The following is a 27,097-nucleotide window of genomic DNA, read 5'->3' as shown; positions in this document are numbered from 1 at the left end:
ATACCTGAACTTCAGTAGATACCTGAACTTCAGTAGATACCTGAACTTCAGTAGATACCTGTACCTGTAACTTCAGTAGATACCTGTACCTGTAACTTCAGTAGATACCTGTACCCGAACTTCAGTAGATACCTGTACCTGAACTTCAGTAGATACCTGAACTTCAGTAGATACCTGAACTTCAGTAGATACCTGTACCTGTAACTTCAGTAGATACCTGTACCTGAACTTCAGTAGATACCTGAACCTGAACTTCAGTAGATACCTGTACCTGTAACTTCAGTAGATACCTGTACCTGTAACTTCAGTAGATACCTGTACCTGAACTTCAGTAGATACCTGAACTTCAGTAGATACCTGTACCTGAACTTCAGTAGATACCTGAACTTCAGTAGATACCTGTACCTGAACTTCAGTAGATACCTGAACTTCAGTAGATACCTGTACCTGAACTTCAGTAGATACCTGAACTTCAGTAGATACCTGAACTTCAGTAGATACCTGTAACTTCAGTAGATACCTGTACCTCTGTCCTCTGCTCCCTGTAGTTAAATGACTTCCGGGCGGGGAGAGTCCACCTCCAATGACGTCATGAGGGAACCTTGACTCTGCGGCTCTCTGTCTCCAGCTCCGTCTTTAACACCGAACCAGAACCACAGCGTGGAGCTCCCCGGTCCGACCCGGACACACACACGACCCCCGGGCCGGTCACCGACCGCGCTGTGCTGGTGACTTCCACGGCAGCGTGTTGTAGCTCCGGACAACCCCGGATACGACAGCCGTTCACGGGAGAAAGACTTCCGCCAGAAGCCGGCGGGGAAATCGTCGATATTCAGCGACTTGACAGCACCGGGATGTAGCGGCTCGTTCAGGTGTGGTAAGCTGCGTTTAGACGGTGTGAAACTGGGTGAACCGTGAGCTCCAGTCGGCGATTAGTTAGTTAACCGCATGTCCCACGTGTTATATGAACATTAATCCTAGTTAATAGTGAGCACAGTACAGGTAATGACATAGTCAGAGGACATCTGAGCTGTTTACTTTATCCTAAATAATCATTATAAATCATAATAAGTCATAATTTTTGCGGATGCCATTATTTTCAGTCATTGGTGTTTTGGAAACTTTTCTGAAGAGCAGGGATGTACCCAGAAATGTTAGACTGTACTTTAAAGTCAACCTAAGTTTAGTTTTAGTTAACACATCACACCTGGGTTTGACATATTCTCTGATTTCACAGTGGTCATTTAAAATATTTTAATTTATTTATTTTTATTTATTTTCTCACCCATGGCTGGAGGAAGCGTTTCATTTGGCATCACACACCCCTAAAGTGGATCAAACCACTTCCACCCTGTAATGTAATGTGAGCCCTGACAGCACAGCACACTGTGGAAATACAATGCAAAGATCTCACTGATTTGCTGTCACATGTTAAGTAACATGATTAATTGGAACAAGTGCAGGGTATTTATTATTTATCACGGCTCGTGTGCTGCTTAAATATGTTATTTTGTGCACCTATGTTGTAATTACGGTGCACAGATGAGAGGCAATCAATAATGAGATCACCTCAGCTCACTCTATCTCACAGTGACTGTTCTATGCTGTGACCAATAAATGCTAGAGTAAACTGGTAATTGGACGAAGTGTGTTTGTTTTTCTTTGTAACTCGAGACCTGCGATTGTTCTAAAAGCTGCCACTGCCTCACCTCAGCCCAAATTCATCTGTGCTGTCTGAACAAGCCAACAGACTACAGTAGTGGGACTGTTGCTGTAAATCGTTAAAGCATGACAGATGTGTGACAGATGGGAGGTTTGGAGGTGCACAGGGTAGAGTCAAATAAGCAGGCTCCGCTTTGCAGTGTTGCGTGGTTCAAATCTGTTTGGAACCACTCCATCATCTAAAACACATGGAAATGGTTGATAAGCTGCTGAATGCAAAGGTCATTTCAGCAAATGTGTTTTAACTCAATGTATTAATAATGTCACTTTTTCTTGTCTCGTTCTCATCAATAACCCTAATGCCAACAAAGCAAAGTTAATGATCATATTTGTGTTTATATATTACAGGCTGAAATCATGAAAAAGCAAGCCAAGAAGGCTCGGGAGGACGTGGACGTCTTGTGCTGCTGCGAGTATGTGAACAGACATGGAGAGCGAAGTCATGTAGCAGCCTGCTGCTGTGACTGTGAGGACTTGGATGATGCCTGTGACAGGTGAATGACAATGACATGAGCTATGTAACTTAACATATCTTGAAACTATGCCTGCAACTAATGATTATTTTCTAATAATCTGTTTGATTGATTCTGTCCATTTATTGCCAGAAAAAAGTGAAAAACTGGTTACAAGTTACAATTTCACAGGGTTGAAAGTCAAGTCTTTGAATTAGCGGATCACTGATTCACCTTCTCCTTTTATTGATATCTGAATACTCTATGGAGCTCATCGTTAGAAATATGAGGTCAGGTTGTCAGACACCAGACACCTGAAACACTTTATAATTAGAATGATGAAGAGACTAACTAACTCGACTGGTCACATCATAATACCCTAACCACTCCAGTCAGCATCAGTGCCGATATTAAGCTGGCATATCAGACCAGTGCATTTCTACTATTCTACTACCATTGGTTTCTTAGACCAACAGTTCTAAAAGTCCTAATTTATAATTATATATATATATATATATAAGAAAGGTCTTCAGTGCAAAATAACATTTACTTTTCTGAATTTTGCCTAAACTGTGCTTTTTTGTGTTTAGCTTTACTACTTCATGACACTAAAACTAAGTGGGGAAAAAAGTGTGTTAGGAAATCAACCAACTTATTCATGAATCACAGGTGCAATAAGAGGTGTCAAAGATGGACACTGGTTTCTACCATGTATTTAAAAGCTTGTGCTTTTATCTGTATATCACAGTCCTCAGTTTTCTCAGCTATACCATGGACCTATACATACATTTTCACATTTGACCTGATTGTGACTCCATCAGGTTTCTGAAGAGGGAGCCCCAGAAACCTGAATCTCTGTCACAGCTGAGTGCAGTCGTCACTGACCGGATTCGTGTTCCCTGGCTGTGGGGTGGAGCACGAAAAGTAGACCTGTCAGTCATCCCACCTCTTATTCTCCTTCCTGTCCTGCTGCACATCGCCGCTCTTCACTTCCTCATTGGCATGGTAGTCCTGACAGGTCTGCCTGGCCTGGTACTGTGGTACTACTACTTCACTCACCACAAGAAAGGGCGGACGCTCTTCTTCCTTAGTCTTGCACTTTTCTCTCTGGGGTACATGTACTACCTGTTCATCACAGAGGTGTTTCCCCGTGGGGATGTGAACCTGGTCCAGCTAGTGGTGGTAACCGTGGGAGTCATTCTCACCCTGGGAGCTCTTGTCCACACCAAGAGAGAACCTGGCATTGTACGGCCAAACCAAGAAACCGTTCATAGCACGGTGACTTATTATAGCCCTCTGGCAGAAACAGACCCCGTCCTCAATGGAGGGAGGCAGAATGTGACGATGACAGTAACCAACCGGGCGGGATTAATGGAGCAGACGGGAGTGGAACTAAAGGAAAGCAGCCGAAAGAACTGGTGCCCTGTGTGCAGGGTGGTGCAGCCCCCGAGGGCGGGACATTGTCGGATCTGTGGCGTCTGCGTGCTGCGTCTCGACCACCACTGTGTCTGGTGGGTTTCATTAAAATGCCTCTCACTCAGCTTGTTCTCACTGTTTCTTCCTCTTTATCTCCCACTTCAAACACTGCAGTTGTCTGTCCATTAGTGTCTTCTCTACACTAACTTAAAAAAGTTTCAATTCATTTTAATTTAATAACAATTCTCCTAAGTAAATGTATATGAAATGAGCTCAGACTGAAATTAGTGTTTGCTCGTGTGTGTTCACACCTGCTATGTCTTCACTGACCATATATATATTTATATATATATGTATGTATGTTGAGTCGAACATCATACATTTTAATTTGAGCTATAAGCAATCATTTCCCAGCTGTCCATCGACTCCTGCACTTCTGTGTGTTCCTGCATGTGTGTGGTCCAGTGTAACCCTGGAGTCTCAGTATGATGTTTTGTCTGCCTGTGTGTCTACTTGTGTGTTTGTGCGTCCCCTCCATTTCTGCCGAGGTAGGATAAACAACTGCGTGGGGCAGGCCAATCACCGCAGCTTCCTGCTTACACTCATCCTCTTCCTCTTGACGTCTCTGTATGGGATCAGCCTGGTGCTACAGAGTGTGTGTCCGAAACAATTCCTCCTCACAGCCTTGCTGTATTGCCCTGGGGTCTACGACCAGTACAGGTACTGAAAACAGAGGCACTGAAAACTTTAAAAGTTCAGTTACTATATAAAACTGTGTAATTTTAAATCAGATGGCTTTGATTTAAATTGCTTTGTCTGTATTACTGTTTGCCCATTCACTCTAAAGGCCAGAAAGTCAAACATTCAAACTCTTCACTTAAACTTCAATGTATAAAAGAATAGACGAGAAAAAACGTTTCTTCAAGCCAGTTTCTACTACGGGTATGAAATTAATTGTGCTTATTCACAACCCTACAGTTAGTGTGAGGTGCTGAAAAAAAGCACATTTAACCCACACTTGATGCACGCATCTCCTGATACTGGTTTAAGGCGGTTTTCAGAGTTAAGTGCAGAGTGCAGGCCAGAATTCACGATGATCAGGCACCTGCCCTGAACCATCTTTATACCAACTGTTTGTATAAATTTTAAACATAAGCACTTCCCTAACTGCTCAAAGACAACTAAATATAACTAAAAGGAATAACTCTGCATAAAGGCATATACACAGTGCAGATGGTAACAGGGAATGGCAGATCGCAAGTGATTTTTCCGTCTTTAAACAATCTTTAATCAGACACTATTTTGACATTCTTCCCAGAATTCACCACAAAATAAGGACTAAACAGTATTTCTTTCACTGCAGTGTTGAATCTGTTTTACAGAGCAGTACAGAGCAGGAGTGTTTCCTTCTCTTCTGGAGGCGTTGCACACTTTAAAATAGGCCTTCACAACAACTATCTCAACCTCAAACTACTGGACATCCTACCTGGATGGTTATCATACCCTGGAGATGTTAAAATTGTGTTTTTTTTAAATGATCTGTCCACTCATATGATTTAAAGAGGTTGCATTTAATCGTGAGTGTTGTACTTATGGTGAAAAATTAGTTTTTGGAATAAAATAATAACAGTTAATAACCATTTAACTACATATGCTTGGTATATCATGTCTGCATGGTGATTCATTATTTGGATCCTTCTCTCCTTGTCTGTGTTCCAGCACTGCGCTTTGCTTCACCTGTGCGTGGTACTGCAGCATTGTGACTGGTGGGCTCCTCCACCTGCTGCTGGTGCAGGTCATCAATATCAGCCACAACATCACTGAGCGTGAGGCACGCATCGCCCTGCGAAACAAAACAGCTCGCAGTGCCTACTGGGGGCTTGTTGTGGACACCGGTGTCTACTCTCATGGTTTTCATAGCAACTGGGCCGAGTTCATGACCATGGGTGACAAAGTGAACCTTCCCTCTCCTGCCCCCACAGATCTGGTGTAAGGCTGCCACATGGCCTGACTTCAAAAATGAGTCTGGGTGTTATGGCTGCTGTTCTGTTCCCGTCCACTGGATGGCAGCATGGCTCCTTTCACTGTTTTTCTACTGTTAGCAGCAAACTTAAGAGCTGCCTAATTTTGTTACAGCAATAGCAATAACCAATAAACCAATAAGATCAACGAACATTAATGTCACTGACATCTGGCATCTTCTCTATACATCTGTATCCAATCACCTTTTCTACTTCTACTGCTGCCTCACTCCAGTTCTGCCAAACTATTACAGTTTCCTTCACACTGGCTGTTCTCCTTATGTTTGAACATTGTCCTTGTGTCTCCTCTAGTGCCTTGCTGGGAGGCGGCAAACAAAAAAATGTGAGGAAGAGTGATCTGTTGATCCTTGTAGGGACATTTAAGCACAGCAACATAACAATGCCTCCGGAATTGGTCAGTTCTGCCCAAAACATGGCCTGAATATCATTACAAGGATGGTTTCTGTGCATACAACACTTATCTGCAGTGTTCACAAAGGAGATGATCTTAGTTAGAGGTGTCATGGATAAATCTAGAAGTTGAGTCATGGCAACTGGACATCCTTGTTAAGTTGAAATGTTTCACTACTCATTCAAGTAGCTACTTCAGTCTGAAGATGGTTGGTTAGAACACAAATGTATCAGGTTGGTTTCACTTCACCATTGGCCTGAATAGGCTCGGTAAAACAATGGAAGGGGAGGGTGTGAAAGAAATAATAGTGAGACCTGTGCCAAACCCTCCTACCCCCTAAAGTGGCCTTTAGGTGAGGTGGATGTGTGAATTGGTGATCTTTCTGGGGATGGATGAAAGGGCAGCATGATAAATAGGAGACAGGTTGTGTCTAAACTAGGCTTCTCACCTCTCTCCTCTCTCAAGCCACTTGTCTTCTCTGTCCAATATGTGGACATCCTCTCATCAAATGAGTGTCCTTTGCTGTAGGCACCATACACAGCTGATTCAGGTCCTGAGCTTGTTACTCCTCCTGTCCTGTGCCATCCTCCTGTGTAGCGGCTGTTTGGTTTCTCCAACGTACAGCTCAGAGCATTCTCAACTGCACTGGACCTCATACACTATATTGCTCATCTTTTCTTTTGAAGTCCAGTCTTTAGAGTGGATGAGTCGTTGTCTGAGTATGTAGGTGGTTTTGAACTGCATATGTATACAGTGTTTTCAAAATATCCTTTTCAGCTTCTCAGAGACTCCAGCCCTGTAAGGAATGTCCAGGTTTTTACGTTGTACCTGGACTCTGACTGTTCCGACTAGTGGGTTGTTGTCTCTGGGAAGGAGTTGAGAGCTTGCTTCTCCACTTTTTTCATGTACAATTTGGCTACAATGGGTGACACCAGGGAACCCATGGTGCATGAAACTATCTTCAGGCTGAAGTAGCTCCTTGGATGAGTAGCTAACTTACCAAGAAGGAAGTCCAGTTGCTATGACTGAACTTCCAGATAACTTTACCTGGATGACTGAGAATCTTCACCAACATCAGAGATTAATGAAACATCAGATAATCAGTCTAATTAAAGTTCCTCAGACTGCCTTTGCATTAAACATAATTAATGATTGCATTTATTTATTAAATTAATGTAAAAAAAGACATGTACATATGTATTCACTTTCTTATGGCATGTGTCCTCTTCCAGAGTTTAGACATTTGTGTCTCCTCTGTGTGGGTATGCAGTTTATCTCCTGCAGTGATGGTTTCTTCTCAGGATTTCACAGTGGATTTGAGCAGAAATCAGGCAGAACCTCAGTTACTTTCCGTCCTAGCTTCTCCCGCCGCTCCTCTCTTTCTCTTTCCTTGCGTAGAAGACAGGGAAGCTGCCTCCAGGTCAGGAAACATCGCTGCAACATCCGTCTGAAGTGCAGGCAGATGGAGACAGACAGGAACAGAGAGAGTGAGCAATAAGAAACTGAATTATCGGCACCTCTGGGTTGACAACACCTGATGGGTTTTTACATGATGTAACTGGGGGCTCATTGACAATGGCAGCTGGGCAGCCAGTGGGAATTTTATATGCATGTTTTTTTTTTTTTCTACAGGGTATGCTATAGTGATTGTAGTGTAGTTATTCCCTATAAACCCGGCTATCACCTGAGTAAGTTCTGGGTGTTTTAAATCATAAGCACTTCGCTCAGTGGTGCCTGCTGGCTGGTAGGTGCCGACCAACACAGTAGTTTAAAAAAAAACTGTTAAAATAACTTACAGGTTATTTTGCGGCATTGTGGTTTGTACATCTGTTAAACTGTGAGAATGATTTAAAATAATTAATTGTTCAGCCCTGCACCACACTGTACATGGTGAACATCAGCATTATCCATATGAGCATGTTGGAATGCTGACATGAGCATGTAGATAAATGCACTGCTGTACCTAATAAGTACAGAGCTGCTAAAATGGCAATAGAACTATTACACTAAATTAATAGCAGCAGGACATTCGGTAGGAAGGAGAAGAACTATTGCAGCAACTGCTGTATTTTATCTTATCTGGACGAGTCCATACAGTGAATTCGCATTCGCATTCGCATTCATAGAGTGAACATATGAAAAAGTCAGCAGACCTCTTATTGTGCTCCTGAGCCAGCTCCAGATGGTCCCACCCCACCAGTTTCTCCTCGGTCACATGGTCCACTAGTGCCATCAGAAACCTTCTCAGAGTGTGGGAACGATAAAAACGCTCAGCTCGCTCCTCCTGAATCATACGCCAGTCTTTCAGCTGTAACAGACAGCACTCAATTAGAGAGGCATACTACAAGTGTATTATTGATCTGAAATAAAATACAAAAGATTTATCTTGCTTTTAAATTTGATGATTGGCATTCAACTGTTATTCAGCAATAAAATGCACAATTCAGGTTACTCTGTAAGTTTGAATGATGAGAGTGGCTCTGGATTCAACAATAATTAGATTTTTTTTTAAATGCAGCTAGAAGAGAAGATTAGGAAAAAAGTGTTGCCCCAAGTCACGGGCGACTGAAATTCTCATTGAGTTATTTTGTTTGCGTATGTGTGTGCGTATTTGCGTGCAGGTGCATACACACCCTTTTCCAGCAGCTTAAACTCCTCCGAAGCAAAAAGTGCTGGTGCAGTTGGTCAGCAGAAGCCTTTTTCTCAGACGCAGACTCTCTTGCTGATTGCTGCCAGCCTTGCGTGCAACGCCTCAGGAGGATGAGATTGTGGTGACTCTCGGCCAGCTGGCAGGGATTGAAAAGCAAAGCGCAGATGCATGCTGATGAATGCATCTAACCTCTATCATATGTGCAAGGTAGAAACAATAGGGTTGCGTGAAAAGATGAAACACTCGTCTCTGAGTTCAACATCTAAGAAAAAGGATAACTTGTGGGAAACAACATGCATACATAATATTTTCTAAATTAGTTGTGATGCTGTGCAAAAACATGAACATTTGGAAGATTAAATTATTATATTGTCAAGGGAAAATACTGTAGATACAGAGTTACATCATTGTTTTTTTGTTTGGCCATTTTCCCCTCGCCATGTTTGGTGTGTGTGTTCGGGCTTTTAGTGTGTGGTTGGCTGGTGAATATATGTGTGTTTTGTAGCTTTGCCTTTGGCTTGGAGTGTTTTTTGTTTTTTTGTTTTTTTTTGCTGCAGAGTGACTATTTTTAACAGAACAGTTTGCTCATGCCTCACAGTTATCGATACATTAAATGTGTTAGGGTACGTTGCCCATAGATACGCAGTGCGTGCTTTGTGGTACTTTATAATAATACATTCTATACAGCACTTCTGAAAAATCTGCATTCATGTACTTCCCAACCAGGGACACACAGTTATAATAGAAAAGAAATCACTCCAAAAAAAAAAAAAAAGATAATAAATAAAAGAGAAATCACAGAGGCAAAATACATAAACAGGAGAACAATAAAAGATTCTGTTATGACTAAGAAAGTTTTAATAGTGTTACTACTAATTTAAAAAGTGTTTTCACTGTTTTGATTTAACTGCAATGTTCTACCTCTTTAGTGCAGGTGATTGCAGCTCAGTAGTTAAGACAGAAAGAAGTAAGCACGCCAATCTTTATTGGCGTATTGCTAAAATTAATCGGCCCTTTCAAATTTCTTCAGAGCAAAAGGAAAATTATTTTATGTTTTAGGAGAAAATTGGAAATCTTTTTTTTTTCCACCTGTGGTCAAAGCGCTACAAAACATTTGCTATTAGTGAATTACACAACAGATTAAATAGACTGTTGTTTGCAAGCACATTGTTGCATGTGCTGTGTGTGTATAACTAGTGAGGCTTTTTATTATTTATGGCATGGCATTGTTTTGTCACAGTCCCCTTTTGGACATCAAAATTTCATTGTAATTCTGTTCTAATCATGTGTGTGATATCGAAACACTTGCACCCTTTTCTGTCTAACTAAGGTTTATAACATGCTCTTCTGTGCTTCACATGTGATTTACCTGTATATTGACTTGTCTGAGCTGAATGAGGCGTTTCCATGGCGCCAGGCCTCGTCGCAGCAACAAGCTTCTGTGATAGTGTTGTCGGGCCAGTTTCAGGAAATCCTGTTGCTTTTTCTGTTGCCTCTGTTTTTCTTCTTCCCTCTGCACACACAAAGAAGGCGGCACTGTTTTAATATTCTGCAATGCATCATAAGAGCGCAGTCCTGCTACATCACTCAATGTTATTCACAGGGGAGGACTGCTTCAAGTATTGTCACATAAAATATGAAACACATCTCACCTCTCTTTCCTGCCTTTTTTCCTCCCTCTTCTTTTCTGCTGCTTTGCGTTTCTCTTCCTCCTCTTCCCTCCTTCTCTGTTCTTCAGCGGCTTTCATCTCAGCCTGAAAAGTTGGCCTCTTTAGTTAAATGTACGGTTTTAACACAATTACAACTTTCTATTATTTAACCGAGCGGTTCGGTGGTCCACAACATGGCAACATGACTCTCACCAGCTTTTCCTCCTCCTTCTTTCTCTTGAGTTCCTCTATTTCCTTTCTTCTTTCTGCACGTTGACGTGCACGGGCCTCCATAGCTTCAGAGAAAGGGAAAAAGGGTGAGCTGAGCTTGAGGTGGTGTTGTGGATGTGTGCATGTTTATGTATGTGTCACCCCTAATATTGTGAACAAGTACTCTAACTGGAAGTCTAGGTAAACATGAGCACTACTGCTGGGTAATGGGTAGTACACCCAGTGTGGGCTTTTATGTGTGAGAGAGTAATATCTCCATACATGTCACTAAGGGTCAGGCAATTTTCATAACCGAACAGTCACAGCACTGTTGTGCCACCAGTATGGAAGAAGATATATGGCTATCTGTGGATTATGTTCAGGCGTGTATGTGATGTTGTGTCTTTCAATCTCTGCTATTAAGCTTCTAGAGTGAAGGAATTTGTACACTGACCCGTGATGATTGGATGGGGGCATGTCTGCTGTGTGACAGCCTTCCTCGGAGGTGTACACAGACTGTCAGGTTCTCCAGCAACTCTCTCTGCCCTGCAACTGTAACAATCACCGCCAGAAGCATAGAAAACAAAGGCATGTCATAAATCTGTCTGCACATTCACATCTTCCTGATCTGTCCCCAGGAAATTTTAGTCAGACAGGTATCGACTACAGGCAAACTCACCCAAATGTACATCTGATTGTCCATATATCTAAAAATGTGTTGGTTTTATTCATATAACGTTTTAAAAGTCTGTTCAAGTTAGTGTAGACTTGTTGGGAGACATATTTCATCTGTAGTCACGGTGACAGATAACTGTACTGTATATGAATTTTTACACAGTCTCTCGTTCGTTCTCTCTAAGCTTTATAATCTGCATGTAACCGATAAGTGTCTCCTCATATCTACTCATGTATCACTTAAATTTCATAAATTGAACTATTAGTAGATAATGGCTTTTATTGCTTTTATTGTTTTTTTTCCTGCTGCAGCTCATAAGAACAATAAGTAAAAAGAGCATTATTTCTGAAAAAAGAAACTACTTTCAACATCACACATTTAGCTGTGAGGTGGCAGACATCAACCTGCCAAGTAGTTTTGCCATTAGTCTCTATTGTAAAAAGAGAAGTGAACTGTGTGGAGACAGTTTTACTTATAACACGACTCAGGCTACTCACACATTACATTTCCATGCACTTTCCAATATGCCACACTGTGGGCCTGTATGCCTTACATTTTAGTGACGTGCAGTGAGCCTACCTCTGCTCTGTGGGATTAATGTTATGGCTCTTTGGTCTCGAGCCTTTGCGGATTGATAACTGGGAAAGCTGTGCAGTTTTCTCCATCTCCAGCTCTAATCCCATCATGCTCTGCTCCTCTTTCAGCCTTGCAATTTGCTCTTGCTGTTCCTTCAGCAGTTTCCTCTGCTGTGCGATGATCTGCTGCTGAACAGCATGTCTGTTTTCAAACCTTTGGCCAGGTGACGCAGAGTGTTTGGAACATTTGAAGCCGCCGCCTTCACCTGTCTGCCATGCCTTGTGGAGCTCAGCAGCAGTCGGTGCTACATGTCTTTGGGTCACCTGCCACGGCTGAGTGGGCTGAGTCACAGCACCCACTGCGGTCTTAATCTGATGTAGTGTAGAGGTGTCAGGGTTTAAATTGCCTGATTCACGGTGACCTTCCTAAAGAGAACAAAACAGAAGAGAGAAAATCAAACACTGCTGTTTCCCTTCTTAAGTGCTTGAGGGGGTAGAACAGACACACAATCACACTCCTGTTGTCTCAGGGCAATTATATTATTATTGAGTTAAAGGAATCTTGATATATAAACAGCTAAATCTGATGAAATATGACCTCTATACTGACCCACTCTGCAACTCTGACTTCATCTCCTGCTCTGTTTCCGCCATTCACTTTTCTGCAACTCTTATGTTCATATAGGTCTGTCATTCATTCTTTAAGCCTTCTTTCCATCTGCTCTATGCCTCACCGTCATGTAGACCATTGTGGTTGGTTTTACTCTACTGATGATGTGTTATTGCAATAGTAATCTTAATGTAACACTAGGACATGATTCTAACTATATTTACACCACTCCTTCGTTTCATTCTCTCTCACTCTCCAGAGTTATGAAAATTTCATCAAAGTTTCCAAATGTTCCTGGCTGATGTACTGTATAAGAAGAAGTTTGTGGGACAATCATGCAAAGACAACATTTTTAATTCAGTTTAGACCCCAAAATTGTTTATCGCCTCAGTATTCAGGCCTTTAGCTTTACCTCTCAGGGGTAGACCTGATGTTTCAGTCATGATTTTGCTCAGTGTGTTAATATTTAAGTCACCCTAAAAATGATTTATCAGTTTGTCAGGATTTGAATTAATCCCTGTGCATTGTTGCTGATGATATGAGGATTTGTGCATGCACCTCTCACCTTCCCCGCGGCCTCCGTTAGTTTAGGAGCCTCAGGTGGAGCCATTATTGGCTGAGAAACTGGGGTTTCTGTAGCCTGGAGGTTGCCTGTTAATGCAGCATTGATTAAGGCAGCCATCTTGCGCCGGGTTTCCTGCTGCTGGGCCAAAAGCTCTCGTTGTTCCCTCTCCATCCGACACCATAGCTGCCATTCATTCAGATATCGCCGTAGCAACCGCTTTCGGTCACTCTCCACAGCCACCTGGCATTGTCTGAAGGAAGTGTCAGATGTCATTACTCGGAAATAATCTGGGGTAAATGGATATAAATGTTAGTGTCCTATAAAGATCCTGCTGATTAATAGTCTAATTTGAAATCTAGCTCATATTTTACATTGTGTTATTTGTGGAAAAAGGCAGGATAACAAGATCCTTAAGCATGTATTCGCTTTGGCTCTTGCCTGCGTTCAGCCCGTAGCTCCTCCTCTGCTCTCGCAACCTCTCGCTGCTTTTGTGCAGCCCACACCACTGCTCGCCACACACGCCATGCTCTCAACTTCATCTTCCAGTCACAGAGGGCCATGACCTTGCCCAAACGTATCCTTCTGTCCAACACCACTGAATACCATCCAGAAAAATGCCTCTGCAAACACTGAAACATGGGCACAAACAAAAGTGCAGGAGTCATCTTCAACACTTTTACATTTGCTGTACACTCGTGCAAATTCACCCACAAGCACATAAGAACCAACCTTGAGGTTGCTCATGTGAACCTTGGTTTGAAGTTTCTGGTCTTTATGCAGTTTATCTGTGACATGCTGCTGCTTCTGCTTTGTGGTAAGTGTTGGAGCTGATTGAAGGTTCCTGGCTGCCCTCTGTGCTTCCCCTCTCTCCCTTTCCCTGTAAAATAAACATCCAGCTACCACTTAGTCTACCATATCTTAGCCCCAATGAAAAATTACAGCACGGGTTGAAGTAAACATCCTTAATATTAAGGCTTTAACCTGCATTGATATAGTTAAATTAACTATATTAATTCTCTGTCACTTAACTGATCCAGTGCAAAAAAAAATTCCATACCTGTCCTGCAATGTGGTTGTTTTTCTTGAAGTTTGTAATGCCCTGCAAACTGTCAATTCTGACACTGAGCTAGATTTTCAGAACTTAAGAAACTTTATCAACCACATGTTTTGACATTCTGTTAATTGCTTTTAGCAAATTATGTTCATAATGAAAGTTTCCTTGAGGCACATTTTCAGTTGTGGTGAACAAAGACCATTACCAGTACACACATGGTGAGAGCTGCTTACACAACAACAGTCTCATCGTGTTGGTCAAAGGCTTATTTGCCTCCCACAGGGAAGGGTCAGGGATCCTGCTCATCACCAAGTTATCATTAATCAGTTCCATCCACTATAGGATGATGATGCGGACAGGATCACACACAGTTCTGATATAGGGACATTGTTTCTGGACAGACCATACCTCTTTCTAACCAGCTGTTCCAAGGTTTTTCTCTCCTCCATCTGACGTCGCAGTCTCACCATCTCTTGCTGCACTAGCTCCTCCTGTCTACGTGCCTCCTGCTTCTTCCTCGCCTCCTCCTCATGCTCCCTCCTCTTTGCCTCCTCTCTGGCACCCAGCTGAGACACCCTCTCTCTCTGCTGCCTCTGCCTCTCGGCCTCCCGCCGGGCCCTGTTCTCTCGCACCTTCAGAGGCAATCAGTAGCAATTAGTGTAATTGAGAACACGACTTAGGAGCTCATCGTTCCAGCTCATTCGCTCAGGGCTATGTACGGTGACAGTTTTCCATCCCACACCACTCAGATCTCTTATGCAGCTTGAAGAAGTTGAGACGCACTTTGGTCACATACCTGCTGATGCCGTGCTTCCATGGTCAGGGTTGGGTTTCTGAACTTCTTCCTCGCTTGTCCAACATCAAGAGCAAGTTCCTCCATCATCCCAGAGTCCAACACCTCTTGCTCCATTAGGTCTTGTAGGAAGCTGTTAACAGCGCTGTGCTCTTCTTCCTCAGTCAGGCAGTTGTAGAGATCTAAGTATTATATCACAACTGATGAGTTTTTAAAAGTTATTTTATATGTTTTATCTCATTAACTTGAAAACATTGGTGCGTAATTACTGTTAAATAATGCAACAGAAGTTTTTAGGTCAATTCCAGGAAGCCCCTGGAGAGAAAGTTGACTTCACCACAATTTGAAAATAAATGCGCATATAGAGAATCAGCACATGCATATGAGAAGTATTGCTTTGTGAAAACTGGTATTTTGATTGTTCTGCAAGTAGTAGGTCATTTAACTATATTCACTGTCTGGATGATAGTTTTCTTACCATCAAAGTTGTCATAGGTTAAGCAGGCAGGCTGAGATCCAGCCAGTGCAGGAGGGCTTTTCCTCTCAGCTGTGCATATCAGGTCATCTTCCTCCTCCATTTCCAGCTCTAACCGCAATTTACTGCTCAGCCAATCGCTGAGAAGAGCTTGAGCTGCAAGTAGCAACAACCTAAATATCAATGTTCGGCCTAGTTCTACACAGCCACAGTTCTCTATTACTATGGGTAATACTTCTCTGGAGAGACCTCTATTATGTTTTGATGAGCTGACCTACCTTCACTGTAAGCATCATCGTGATCCCTTAACTGGTCAGAGCTTTGTAATGCTACGGCTATATTGCTGGTTCCTGAATGAGGTTTCTTGTGGGGGAAGACTTCAGACACAGCAAACTCTGAAGCCTTCTCCACTCGCTGAGGGAAAGAAAATCAACAAATAAATTAAGGAATGAAAAGAACCTTTTAAAATTATCAATTGATTTCATAGTCTATAAGTATTAGGAAACACAGTCCAAAGCTGCATCTACAGATTCAGATTGACTGTTTGGTTTGGTCCCAGTCCAACAACTAAAGATTATAAATGTTCAATGTATAAAAACCTGAATCATAACAATACAGACACAGAGCGGCACAACCACAAGCTCTTCTCACCTTTCTCCACTGATTGATATCTCCATTCTTCACATGCATCTGTTATTGAAAGAAAAATAAATTCAAGTGTAAATTGATACTGTTTGTAAGGGAGACCAAGGGGTCCATGAAAATGCCTGTCTCAGTGTCACCTCCTCCATCTTGAAAAGGCCTAGATAAGACAACCGACACCTTGAGCTGCAGGGGTGCAAATTGAGGCTATAGAGCCTGATGGTGTCTGGTGTTTGCGGATTATTTCACAGGCCTTTAATCAGCAGATACCTTCAGAGCAATTTTCCAGACATCCAAAAGTCAGTGCTGCACTAGCAGCAATTCAGCTATCTCAGGCTGTAGGCATGTGAGTATCTGAGAAATGTCATCTTTGTGACATTTCTTAACCATCGGTCCATACATTAATACTTGTGTGCTTCTCACACATTCACTAACACAATATGACACGTTTAAAGTTGTGTTTTACCACTTTAGGGCATCTAATAGTCCTGGAGACAAGGTTTAAAAAGTGAAAATAGACCGATTTGGCGTGGGTTATCTAGAGATGGTAACCGAAGCTGAATTTTGTTATCCCAGGAGTAAAATCCAAAAGAAAACTACATAAAAACTGTATTTATCTTGGTTTAATATCAATTGAACAACTAGATTTACCTTTCCTGCAGATGTAACTTTGCTGTTTACGTGCGTCTTCCACCGAAACAGGCGAGGATCGTGACTTGGGAACGTCATAATCTGTTTCCTTGTAAACCTTTAAAGCAGCTATTATAATTCAGTCACAATCAGCATTACGTTGATCAGCTATTAGAAAACTATATCACCAAACTGTGTTCAAAAGGCAGGACGAGGAAAACGCTAAAACTGTACACAACACTGCCATCAATTTGGATCACACGGGGTTCTGGGTAATGTAGTAGACGAACCAATTGAATAGGCTAATTATCGCTGCATAAAAGCATTTCAGGACTACGTTTCCCAGAGTCTCTGTTTGGGATTCAGGCGTCTCTCTGGTAACCATAGCAACTGCGTTCGACTGCATAAGCGAGTGACAACAGTGTTTACACGGCAGAAAAATGTGAGTTGAAATTAAACTAAACCGATAAACGCGGGTTTTAATGTGTAGACACAACACGATATACTATATAAAGGTTTTTTTTAAACAGAGGCGGCAGAATGTTATTTTGTAGTTTTCTAATTGCCGACGCGCCGATGATGACGCCATATTTCCACGACTTGTAGTTCCTGACGCGAGCTTGAGTGGAAAGCGTAAAAAAGACGCTCTCAGATTAATCATCACATATAATTTAAACTAGTATCTGTAAATGAGTACGTCCTCCTAAATAACGTGTCTTTTAAGAGCAGTATCTGTCTAAACGTCTTAACTAGATGAAGGCTTATACGAAGTGGTAACACGTGAGTTGACTGCTAGTTAGCTACGTGGCTAAATCCCACGCTCTGTTACAGTCGCTAGTTGTATTTGTCGTTAGCTTACATTCAGACCAAGCTACCATTATATTCGATTACATACTGTGGTGTAGTTATATTTGCGACACATTTCACCACACCACATATGGCTGGCAGCAGGATGAAGCTGGAGTTGTCCCGGGTGATTCAGGGAAGAGTTCGGCTGGGTGTCCTGAAGGGACTCGGCAGGACGGGACAACACTCCCTGGAGGTCCCGGGGTGTCTGCTGTACACTCCCTTTGGCACAGTGCCCCACCTAACCCAGGACACACTGCACACCCTGAGCAAACTACCCCGTGTCAGCCAAGTCACCCTGTCCAATATGTAAGATAACATATATCATAGACAGCCACACACACACATTTAAGTCTTTCTGAAATCTGATTTGCATCTTCATCACTTTCCTCCTCCAGAGCAGAACACCAGGAAGTGTTGGAAGAGTTTAAGGATGGATTCAGGAAGTTTGCAGGTACAAATCTACATTTTCTCTGTTCTTATAGAGAGTAATCGGAAGAGATGAGATAGATTAAGTGAATTAAATCATACCAAACATAATTGATTAGACACAAATTATGATAACATCTAATTCTATTCCAATGTATTCAAATGTATTCAGTATTGATTACAGCTTAATCTGTCTTCACCTTTAAACTAACTGCAAATCAAGAAGCATTGCATTGATATTAATGATATAAATTTTAATGTAGAGCTTCATTTACAGCTATTAAACGAAGGCACCAAAGTAAACAGACAGATACACACAACATAAAGTGTAGATCTGATGATGTAAATTCTTCCACACTGTGAGAATAATGTCATAGTATCAGAATACTGTATGTCATATGACAGCCATAGGCACTGAATGGAGAAATACAATTTTAAAGAAAGTGTGTTCATATTAATGTGTTTTATTTTGAGATTGGAAGTTTCTTGTTGACCTTGGGAACAGCACAGCACGTGCAGTGTTTCTTTCATTGACTGAACTAGTTTCGGTAGTCATTTATTACCAATATGTCAAATTTGTTCTGAATCTCTTCATCAGATAATTCAGAGATTGTGATAATCTAGAGGTGGAAAGGCACTGGTTGTAACTATTTTAAATTCACCTTGTTGCTGTTCTGCTCCACTGTGGTTGACATTTTCAAACAACAACCACTTCAGAGGAACCTCTGCCAGGTTCAAAAATCCTGTACTGGTGTGACTCGCTGATTGATGTGAATGTCACGCATTCTTGATGGGTACATTTACACTGTAGTGCTCAGGGTATATGAACATTATTTCCACTGGCTAAATTAGAAAGACTGGAGCAAATTGGGGTGCTTCTAAATGTATAGTTTAGTATTGAAAAGCTGATTAGCTCCATGTGCCTGACTGAAAAATAGTGCTCTTCTGGGTAATATTTATATAGATACCCCAGAACATTGACCTCGTTTGGCTGTGCTGTGCGACAGTAGCTGTGGTGCTGAGCTTTACCCAGCTTCAGGCAACTAAATTAGAAATTGGAAATGTAATCACTGTAGTGTCACTTTTAAGCTGTCAGGCGATTGCTACAGTGCGGTCTCAAAAAGTCTCTCTCAAAAGAGCGTTGATTTAATAATTAGGAAAAAAAACAGCATTTACTGCAATTAATGCTTTTGTTTCTTTTCTCCTGCAGCTGGGTTTTCTGATAAAGCTGCACCTCATTTGTTTCTCCACACTCAGAGGTGTCACATTAACATGCATTAATGAAGCGTCTTGCTCCGTTACCTTGTTTGGTGTGTAGACTTTGCTAACTGCAGCCCGTCTGGTTTTGCAGGGCTTCATGACACTGTGTTGTACTGCTCGCTTCACGACCCTGCAGCCCCTTGCCCAACTGGTTATACTACCAACAAGGTGAGAGTGAACTTCCACGAATGGACTAATGTCAGAGTTTTGGGATTTGACGTCTTTAAGTTTGAGACTCAGATATTATTCACGTGTGCAGTCCTTTTAAACTCTGTTCTAGTATAACCATAGCACCACCTGTGTTGTCCTGTGGTTAGACGGTGTCAGTGTGGGGAAGTGGTGGTCGGATAGAGCTGACAGTGGCCAAGTTCATGGCTCTCCAGAAGAGTGTGCAGCCAGACTGGTACCAGAGCATGGCAGATGGGGAGACGTGGCAGAGCAACACCTCTCGCAAACGGGTCAGAAAGTCGGTGGATCGAACTCTGGCTCACTTGGACGAGTGTCTGCTGGCACACCAGAACTCAAAGGTGCATACACAATAAACACTCACTAAACACACACAGCAGCTCTCTTATATTTTATAACTCTGTTATTGAATCAGTTATGCATGGCGTGAGAACAGAAGACAAGGATGGATGTTTGGTAATTTTGTTGTCACAGAGCTGCTAGGCAACTCTGCCACGGCTGGAAACAGCAAGGATAGCAGGAATACATTATTAGTGACAACTAACATTATTAGGAGGCATGCAGGGGGCTCAGGGTCAGGCATGACTAATGAATTATGAATATTACCTGCTTTCCTTTCTTTTAAAAGTGGTGAAATGCTACGTGATTTCATGCCTGCTTGAGACAGTTTCATATGCAGATCTGTTCTAAATATGACGCCTTTACAAAGTTCTACTTCAGATGAGATTAAATATTTGTAACTCAAGTTGTCTTAGATAGCTGCTTTTTTTAACCATATGTCTTTGCTTAAGGCTGCTGTGATGTGTTTGAGTGTTTCATTGCCTAATGACAAAACATATTTTCCCTGGGACGATGACTGTATAAAAATATGTCAAGCATAGAGTCAATCAGAAGCGACAGCATATTGCAGGTTATTATTGACATCAACATTGTGCGGAGGGAGCTGCTTGGTTGCCGCCACTCTCCACCCTCTACTTTGTCTTTCCTCCTCAACTTTGCGTGGAGTCATCAAAATCCAGACAGGCCCTGTGAAAAATTAAACCTTTTGTTATTTTCGCAATGGAGGAAATTTTCACACGTGTGTGTGTATGAATAATGAGCTCTATTCTGTTTAGTATCAATGTTTTTGGAGTTTTAGTGTACATTTTCGTTCTTTCTTCCTCCTTTTCGTGCTCCTCTCTCTCTCATCTTTTAGCTGTTTAATCACTAAACTGCCATTTTCAGGAGCTGGAGGGAGTGGAGGTGTTCGGAGTGGTGGAAGGAGGAGATATTCTGGAGGAGAGGATACGCTCAGCCAGAGAGACAGCCAAGAGGCCCGTGGATGGATTCTGCCTGGATGGCCTCCAGACAGGCTCTATGGACCAGGCCCTGAGGATTCAGCTCACCTCTGCTGTGACCAAGGAGCTGCCTGAGGACAAACCCAGGTCAGAGCCCCTCCTGACTTTGTGAGAAATAGATTTATGATTGGTGTAAAGGGACCCACCTCCCACTAGTTAAATACCCTTCTTCAATGTTGAAAAGTAGTTGCTAAGGACAGTCAACTAAATGATAGTGGGTGGGTAAGAAAAACAAACTTTTATGAATTGTGTGGACATCAGTAAGAAAGATTTGCTTTGTAGTTATTCATCGGTTAAACTCAAGTCTGCAGATGTCCTATATCCAGATAAAAACCAGTTCAACTTACCTGCAGGGCAACCGCTGATGGTTATTTTCATCATGCATTCATTCAGTCTTTATTTATTATTTCTATATACAAAATGTATCCCTAGGTAGCATGGCAGGTACAGGTGCCAAAGAAACCAGGTGATTCAACTATAAATTCTGCATTTAAAGAACTTTATTTTCCTAAATGTACAGTGTACAATGTACAATCCCTACTGAGAAATATCATTCATAATGTCTTGATTTTGATATGTCATAAATAAAATAAAATCTAAATTTTCCTGATTAATTACTTGGGGGGAAACATCAGAATGTAGTGAAAAATATTCACTGACGTTCAAAGTCAAGTCTTTGAATGTCATGTTCTGTTTGACTAAAGCTTAACTTTGCCTTTACTCTGTTATAAAACAAAGAAAAGCAGCAAATCCTCACGATGGAGTAGCTAGAAGTAGAAAAATGTTTGTTTTTTGTTTTTGTATGGCTTACAGGAAGAAAACACGGCATGTGAAGCCCCGATTTTACTCATGACTCAAAACAGTTGAGCAGTTTTCCCTAGTTACCATTTAACCAAATCATTCGTTATATTAGGAAATTATTCATTAATTTGATTTCTCTTGATGTTTAGTAAATTAATTTTAGTGTAGTTAAAATTATGGTTATGGCCGTCTGTGCGCACAACAGTGAGCGAGCGTGCCCAGTTGGTGGGATTTGCTCAATCAATTCATTATCCAGCTTGATTGATTACAAATGAAAACAGCTCTGCTAACAGCTCCACAGTCTGTCGTCAGTCATTACCTCAGCTTGAGCTGAAAGGATATTATCTCTGTCATAAACCTTTGTCCACTTTGCTGCTGTCTGTGGTCACTTTGTCCAATATTGTAACATTGTTTGCTGATTCCTTCTTTTTAGTTTATTTGCATTTTGTAATTTTTAACTTTCAACATTTAAAATGCATCCTTCTCTGATCTAGATTAGCTTCTTTTACCTACTTTATTTTTATAACTCTTTGAATGTTGGCCTGTTGTTGGTTAGACAAATACAATTCATTCAGACACCATCTTGGGGTCTGGTAGCTTATGAGAGACCCTTTATATTTTGGTTTGTACTTTTATATAAACAAAACAATCAATTTAATAATTGTTCATATCAACTTACAACACTAACCTTAATAAGATTGGCGAGTTTGAGAGAGAGGACTTGTGAGGAGCAGTTGTCTGTCACCCTGAGCTCCTGCAAGCTTCACAGTTTTCCTCGTAAACAAGCTCATCTGGAATACCGTCCCCGCTGGTTGTTGTGGCAGCTAGGAGATGCTGCTTCCTACTGGAAGGGGAGTGGAGTCATTATCGAATGCTAAATTGGGCTTGACCTTGATGCCTGCAGGCGGAGAGTCGGAGTCAGCCAGTTCACTGAAAGCCCGGGACGAGTGAAAGCACAAGGGTGCACATGTTGTTGTTACAGGGGAGAGAAAGGCTGCTGGTGTTTGCTTCTTATCTAGCAGTATCATGTTCTAGATGTTTATGCATGTTACATTAATTTTAAGTTTTTATTTCATTCTCATCTTTTTGCTTGGCTTTTCTGTTGTTTGTATGTTGTTGTTTGTTGAATGTGTGCAATTGTTGCTTGACTCTCTGCAGACTGCTGCAGGGTGTAGGGCGACCTGATGAGGTGCTGGACTGCGTGGAGGCTGGTGTGGATCTGTTTGAGAGTTTCTTCCCATTCCAGGTGACAGAGCGAGGCTGCGCTCTCAGCTTCAGCTTTGACATCTCTCCAGACCCAGAGCGCGCAGGTAGCACGCCCCCCACAGGTGTGGTAAATAGCTGTAGTTACAGTAGTTGTAGTACAACTGAAGTTACATCTTTTAGGAGTTGAAGCAATATCTCATACAAAGCTAAACTAAAGTCATGAAAGCCAGTTTTATTTAATTGGGAGTTTTGGTGCACAGGCAGGTATTGATCTATTAATTTATATATGTGGTCTCATAGTACCAAAGTCCATTAATAAAACAGCCTATTTTAATCATCATTTTTTCTTTCATTCCTTCTTACTTGAGCCTCATTTTGATGTTGAAAGATGCATAGAGCATATGAGATGTGGATCAAGCTTGTTACTCTCAGCTGCTCTAACATTCCCATTTAAGTAGCATCAGCTTCCCTATTTCCCATTATAAATGCACTGTTTCGTGCTCTGCAGTGCTGATATTCTTTGTAGAAGAATTGCTTTCATGCTCTTCTCAGACCATGACACATGTAACTGTCATTGCATTTTCGGACATGTAGCATTCAAACCATAGCATGCAGAGGTTTAATTACAATTACAACTTAATTTAAACAGGTAAGAAAGATGAGAAAAAGGCTGAAGTGAGACACTTATTTTCACAATTTACCTGTCAAACCAAATGACCTTTCATGTAAAGCAACCTTACAAAAAACCACAAGTTGCAGATGTGCTGAAGGAAATTGCTCTAAAAAGATAGAAAGAAAAAATATCATTCTCTTTATGAGCCTACACTGTGTGAGCGGTGAGAGGTTGACAGTTCACTTATCGTGATTTCTATGCACAAGAGATGTGAGGACTAAGCAATTATAAAAGGAGTTCCTGTTGTAAGTAAGCTGAAATGTCATGGACACAGACTTATAAACATTTAATGAGCAATACTTTGATGTTTTTAATAGTACAGAGTTGTGGTTACCTGATTAATGCACTGAAAAGATGATTAAAGGTTTCCAGTAATGAGCTGAACAGCATTATGTTAATTTCCATAGGAGGAGCCTGTGATGCTGAGTTGAAAATGCATACATAGTTAATGCTCTTGGTCTTGGACTTAGTATAATGGGGCACTTATCTCATAGTGGAGAGTAAGACAATTTTCTGTAATTGCACCATCTTTAATCAGATCAATAAACTGAATAATCACAATAAATTGTTCAGTATAAAGACAAGTGTCTCAAGTAAATGAACAACCCTTTGTCTAACTTTTAGAAGTATCTTTATGTGCATGTGGAGGTCACATGGTTGTTATTCTCTCTGTCCATTGATATAATTGGGTAAAGAGAAATCCTGCTGGTGAAATGAAATCAATGGTGTACCTCATAGCAGCCACAGTAAAGTAATGATTAAGTTCAGTCTGGTTGTTGTGGTTATTGTCCCAAGTGAAAAACTCCAAATATTACAGTAAGTGTTGAGGGTTAATAAAAGTGTTATGACAAGAGCTCTGGAAAAGTACCGACTCGAGCAGCTGCAGACTTTGTGCTTCATTAAAAAGTTGTGTTAAACTCGGCTGACAGACAGAGTGAAGTTTGGTATCCAGCAGCATCTAGTGTGAGACAGCACTAATCGATTCTGCACAGGGAGTGTAATGGAGTTCAGTGGAGGTGAGACTCAAACCTGAACAGAAAATCTAATTCCCCCCTCAGCCAATTATAAAGACCCATGGGGGCGGAGGGTGGAAAGGTGGGAAGTTAAAGTCCTTTTTGACACGGCAAACCATATGCTAATTCACCCGCTTCCTTCCTTCCTTCCTTCTTGCCCTCCCCTCTTTTTTCACTCCCCCTCTCCATTTTTAGATCATCTCTCTCTTCAACATTCATTAATTCATTTAGTCTTTATTTTCTCAGCTTATTGCACTTTGTCCACAGAAGGATTGCTAGTTAAATAAAGGTTCAATAAAATAAAAAAAATAATTTAAAATTATGCACTAGGCAGATATTTGGATGAAAAACATACAAGATCTTCAAAACTGATGTGAAAGCCAAAGTGCAGCAGGCGAGCTAGCCTTAGCTAAAGCAGTTTGATCCTCAAACATCATTGACAACAATTGAAATAACAGATAAAACCAGATAAACTAAACTTGCTAAGTTTAAATAAACTTCTGGTATACTGAATTTGTGGACGCATCTTTTCTGCAGCCTTTAGATCTCAAAACATTGAGGATCCAAAATGTTTTAGTGCTGTTTGGTTAGGCATGAAATCACAGTTTCACGCCAGTGTTTTACGCCTTGGCTGAATGTTCTTTAAACTTTAAACCCTTTCTTCTCAACTTCACTCTCTGTAGTTACTTCTCTCAGCCTTCGTACGGTAAAATTGCTTTTCAGCACAAGTTACTTCTGCCTTCTTTATATCTTATTAGATTTGGTCAAGCCTCATTTTGTCTCTTTTATTCTCATGCTTATCACTCCACCATAAGCTCCGTACCAATCCCCCGCATAAAATTTCTCTTTAAATGCTTTGTTTACACACTTTTTTTGTCCTGAACTTCACCTGTCTGTTTCTGCTAAATCCATTTTGCTCAGTCGTTGCCTTTCTTTATCTTTAATAATATGCATTGGCATTATTTTTCTCTTTCCTTCCTCACTCTCATTTACATCTTCCTTACAACTCTGTGTGGAACTGGTTGGCCAGCTTGGCATGTCCTCCTGTGAACAGTCACCCTCTTGATAAACAGACCAGTCATCGTTAGCTCTCTTCTACATTATCATTACATTAACTGAAGTCACCTTGCAGTCAAACAACCATCTGTGTAAAACAGGTGTTGGTAGTCAGAACATAGCCACTAAGTAATTATATTATAATGGTGAAGATAATGGGACACAGTAGTGTTTAATAGGGGTCAAACTACATCATGTGTTGCATTTGATTATTGCTGTCGGGCAGAATTTTGCTGCTGGCTGAGCGCCGCCCTTCTGTATATAGGGTAGTTTGTGGTGTGTTGGCCTTAATGAGGTGTGTGCATGTTTCGACAGTGCTGGAGCTAAATGAAGAGGACACAGCGGGGGACATGCAACAGAACGGAGATCTAAATCTTAATGATCAAACACAGATGACATGCTTTGAGATCAACCTTAAAGACAAGAGGTTTGTAGCATCTCTTATAAGATCCCGAAGGGTTTAATAAGCAGTGGTTCTTGCAGAAGCTTTGCTTTAATGTACTTGTTAAACACCTGATTTACATTTAGGACCTTTTCATGAAGTGTCCTCTATTTGAACTTCTACCCAGGTACCAGGACGACTTCAGGCCACTGGTGGACGGGTGTGGCTGCTACTGCTGTAGGAACCACCAGAGGGCATATGTGCACCACCTGCTGGTGACCAATGAGCTGCTGGCCGGAGTCCTGCTCATGATCCATAACACCGCCCATTATCACGGCTTCTTTGTCGCCCTGAGAGAAGCTCTAGCCAATGACAAACTCGACCTCCTTAAGCGACGGGTACTTCGGGGCGAACAGACAGAAAGAAAGGAGTAATATGGACAAATCAGACAGATAGGAGAGGGACTGTTCTAGCTCCTCTTCTACAGGCTCAGTGGACTGTCAGTCAAACCTCTATCTTGCCCTGCACCTTGAGACCGACTCACTCCATACGTTGCTGAAGTCATGTCTCTCACACTTGTTTGACAGGGTTAGGGGGGTGAAGAGAGAAAAGAGCAGATAAAGACAATCATGAGTCCTAGTTTCACATCAGGAAAACTACCCCCCATTAAGCTCCTGTATTGATCAGACCAGATAGCCATGAGATGGAGTCTGGGTAACGTGACTGAAGAGGAAAGAAACGAAATGAGAGGTCAAGATGAATTTGCTTATAGAAAGAAATGGACGGATAATGGACTATGACTGAATCCCAATGTGCCTGAAGCCTTATCGCTGCACACACAGCAGCATGGACCACTGGACGATGGACAAACTAAAAAGTGTGACCAGTTATTACAGGAAAAAAATTTGGACCAAAATAGATCCTACTTTTGTCCTGTTGTACAATAAAAAGCCATGTGTATCATATCCTTGAGGCTCTGGTTTACTGTCATTTCATCCTTTTATTGATCTCTCTTCATCATCATAAACATTTGTCATTAATTCATGTGCTCAATCAATATTTTTAATTTTTCAGTTGGATACCTCTAATAAGATGCGTTTTTCTACACACGAGATGATTGACTGGAGAGGTTTTAACCTCGCTGGTTAGGATTGTTGCATTAAACATGTCCATGTCCATGTTGTCCTGAACATGCAGATGTTCTGATCGTTGTCCCTCGTGGGTCTCAGGGACATTTGAGCCGACAGCTCTGCTATTCCTGCTGCTGAGAATGGATAAAGAAATTAGTTTGTCCTGCCTCCTATGCAGTGATGGAAGGAGGCTTTTGAAGGTGAGGGGAAATAATTGACTGCTAGA

The 27,097-nt window shown here is 41.5% G+C and overlaps 3 protein-coding genes across 4 annotated transcripts; 2 read left to right on the top strand and 1 right to left on the bottom strand.

Moving 5' to 3' along the window:
- The first annotated feature begins 542 nt into the window (after nucleotides 1–542).
- zdhhc23b (zinc finger DHHC-type palmitoyltransferase 23b) lies at nucleotides 543–6,453 on the top strand. The gene is made up of 5 exons (XM_026364372.1): nucleotides 543–872; nucleotides 2,071–2,216; nucleotides 2,996–3,685; nucleotides 4,143–4,310; nucleotides 5,310–6,453. Exons 2-5 carry the CDS (start codon nucleotides 2,080–2,082, stop codon nucleotides 5,581–5,583), a joined length of 1,269 nt encoding a protein of 422 aa, XP_026220157.1. The 5' UTR covers nucleotides 543–872; nucleotides 2,071–2,079; the 3' UTR covers nucleotides 5,584–6,453.
- Nucleotides 6,454–7,186: 733 nt separating this feature from the next.
- On the bottom strand, nucleotides 7,187–16,855 carry ccdc191 (coiled-coil domain containing 191). Its single transcript, XM_026361320.1, has 17 exons — nucleotides 16,574–16,855; nucleotides 15,932–15,970; nucleotides 15,559–15,694; nucleotides 15,284–15,436; nucleotides 14,809–14,987; nucleotides 14,421–14,644; nucleotides 13,688–13,835; nucleotides 13,397–13,587; nucleotides 12,959–13,208; nucleotides 11,788–12,209; nucleotides 10,987–11,084; nucleotides 10,536–10,618; nucleotides 10,326–10,427; nucleotides 10,043–10,186; nucleotides 8,657–8,809; nucleotides 8,177–8,331; nucleotides 7,187–7,470 (listed from the first exon to the last, which is right to left on the bottom strand). The coding sequence occupies exons 1-17, from the start codon at nucleotides 16,649–16,651 to the stop codon at nucleotides 7,329–7,331; spliced, it is 2,697 nt and encodes an 898-aa protein (XP_026217105.1). The 5' UTR covers nucleotides 16,652–16,855; the 3' UTR covers nucleotides 7,187–7,328.
- Nucleotides 16,856–17,019: 164 nt separating this feature from the next.
- On the top strand, nucleotides 17,020–26,691 carry qtrt2 (queuine tRNA-ribosyltransferase accessory subunit 2). Of its 2 annotated transcripts, none has more exons than XM_026364066.1 (8): nucleotides 17,020–17,707; nucleotides 17,797–17,852; nucleotides 19,179–19,255; nucleotides 19,405–19,614; nucleotides 20,498–20,697; nucleotides 22,570–22,721; nucleotides 25,675–25,786; nucleotides 25,929–26,691. In XM_026364066.1, the coding sequence occupies exons 1-8, from the start codon at nucleotides 17,490–17,492 to the stop codon at nucleotides 26,173–26,175; spliced, it is 1,272 nt and encodes a 423-aa protein (XP_026219851.1). In that variant the 5' UTR covers nucleotides 17,020–17,489; the 3' UTR covers nucleotides 26,176–26,691. The 2 variants fall into 2 exon arrangements, with proteins under 2 accessions (XP_026219851.1, XP_026219850.1); XM_026364065.1 differs by having other exon boundaries at nucleotides 22,570–22,739.
- The last annotated feature ends 406 nt before the right edge of the window (nucleotides 26,692–27,097 follow it).

The sequence above is a fragment of the Anabas testudineus genome, chromosome 2 (genome assembly GCF_900324465.2).
Source record: "Anabas testudineus chromosome 2, fAnaTes1.2, whole genome shotgun sequence".
Lineage (NCBI taxonomy): Eukaryota > Metazoa > Chordata > Actinopteri > Anabantiformes > Anabantidae > Anabas > Anabas testudineus.
This window is presented reverse-complemented; position numbering and strand designations above follow the sequence as displayed.